This window comes from Orycteropus afer, unplaced genomic scaffold, assembly GCF_000298275.1.
Source record: "Orycteropus afer afer isolate SDZICR_OR568_19922 unplaced genomic scaffold, OryAfe1.0 scaffold00005, whole genome shotgun sequence".
In the NCBI taxonomy this organism is placed as follows: Eukaryota; Metazoa; Chordata; class Mammalia; order Tubulidentata; family Orycteropodidae; genus Orycteropus; species Orycteropus afer.
In genome coordinates, this window is record NW_006921592.1 from 20,785,456 (window position 1) to 20,787,653 (window position 2,198).

Genomic DNA, 2,198 nt, shown 5'->3' on the forward strand with positions numbered 1-2,198 from the left:
TTGTTGTTGTTGGTTCTCATGGAAGAATTGTATATATGTTAAGCCATGTTTCTTTCTTCCAAGCTGTGATTTGAATGATTCTGTGGCAGTGATTTGTGTATTTTTTTATTCTGTGTATCCTGATACTGATTTAAAGGACGAATATCTCAGATTGTATTATAGGAGGGAAGTTAGCTTGAATTATGATTTTATATTTCAAAATTATGTTTTGGACTCCTCCTAGTGACTTCAGATCCCATTTTGGATCTTTAATCCAAAATGTCATGATTTAAAACCAAAAAACAAACCCCCTGCTATTGAGTCAGTTCTGACTCATAGAGATACTTTAATTGCCTCAATTTTGATTGAGTGGTTGGATATAATGAGAAGAGGGAAGAATAAACAAATAAATAATACCTGTTAGTATTTGATTGAAATTAGTGCATTTTAAGACACTCAAAAAGAAAATGGTGAGAACGTGGTTTGGGAGTTAAGGATGAAACAGCAACAAGGTAGCAGATAGGTGCATTTTTCAATCACTTTCACTCATACTCAGAAGAACACTCTGCTATAAAAAAGTAATTTAAATTAGTTGCCCCAAGGCCAATCTCATAATGCTATCTAGGGAAGTTTAGATAAGGCTGAGTTAATGAGGTAGCTTGTTTAGGATTGAAAATGAAGGCCCTTACCTATTTAGAGTACATATGTAAACATTGAAATGTCATCTGCAATGTTTACCAAGAATTTTTTATGACCTTTTGTAGATTATATTAGTAGTAAAACTTTAGTTACAACAAAAATAGTTATCTGCCTGTTAGTAGCAATTCAACAGCTAAAGTATTGGCAGTTCGAAATTTATAAATTCATATGAAGAGCAAAGTTCCATATTGATTCTGATTCCTCACTGCAGTTTAAGTATCTTCCTCTTACCCAAATTAGACACACTTTTCCAAGGAATCAGGATTGCTGGTTTCAGGGCTGGGGTCAAGTCTTGGCTCTGTCACCCCTTTGTTGTGTGACCTTAGGCTCATTCATCATTTAACTTTCCCAGAATAACATTCTTCATGTATAAAATTGGCTCAACTTAACCAACTCTGAAGACCCTTCCAGGTTTATAAATCTGTGACTCTTAGATGATTGATTCCCTTTAGTATTTACTTTAAATAAGCAGTCAACAAAAGAGATATACTAGTATATACAAAGGAAACATTCTAGTAATGTTTTGTTTAGAATTTGATCAATAGAACACTAATGTAAAGATCTACGTTGAATAAAATGCTTGTCTTTGGGCAACCCCAGCTCTGCAATGGATTTAACTCAGGCAGCCAAACCATGGTCTTCTGCAGCCAAGCCCTCACTGGGCTGGCATCTCTGAGATTTGTCTTGCTTTGTTCTGAGTCTTGCTGTGGTTCTGTAGCCTTGTATTTGTTGGCAGCCTAATAACAACATCATGGTTTCTTCTCTTTCCCCTTTCTTCCACATCAGATTATGGAACTGCAGCGAATGATATTGGGGACACCACAAACAGAAGTAATGGAATCCCTTCCACAGATGTGGCTGACAAGGCTGGTCGGGAACATCTCTCGGTGAGTGTGATAAATACGTGCTTCCAAGCTTGGTTCTGAGCAGATCGACTACTTAAATGTTGGAAGAATGTAGCTGCTTCGTTGCGTGCTACTTTTTTTTTTTTTTTAAACAACTTTTTATTGGGATTTGGGTGAAAGTTTACAGAGCAAATTGGTTTTGCATTCAACAGTTCATACACATTCTGTTTCGTGACATTGTTTGCAGTCCCCACAATGTACATTCACTCCTCCCACCCTCTCCCTGTGGTTACCATTTCCTTTTGTCCTTCTTTCTTATCCCCTCTTGCCTTCTGAGCTTTATCCCTGGGCAAATGCTGCCCTTTTGGTCTCTTATGGTTGATTGTTCTAAGGAGTGTTTACCTCTCTGGTGTTATTGTTCAACTCGATGCTCAGATGTAAACAGCGCATTAAGGATGGGAGCAATTAATGGGAATGTTAAAGAAAAGTAATATGAGGTCTACATAGCCTCTGGCTTACTTGTTTTCCTTTTGTGGGCCATTTTTACTGTAAATGATTCCTATTTCAAATGTTTATCTTTAAAAGATCATCACTACATAAGGCAAGAAAGGGAAATCAAAGGCATCCATATTGGTAAGGAAGAAGTCAAACTATCCCTATTTGCTGATGATATGA

At 36.9% G+C, this 2,198-nt stretch overlaps 1 protein-coding gene across 1 annotated transcript in view; it reads left to right on the top strand.

Moving 5' to 3' along the window:
- NTRK2 (neurotrophic receptor tyrosine kinase 2) overlaps window positions 1–2,198 on the top strand; it is a 499,612-nt gene that overhangs the window by 105,943 nt on the left and 391,471 nt on the right. The window contains exon 10 of the mRNA XM_007938966.2: window positions 1,465–1,565. Coding sequence (XP_007937157.1) covers window positions 1,465–1,565 — 101 coding nt within the window. The remainder of the gene's footprint in view (window positions 1–1,464; window positions 1,566–2,198) is intronic.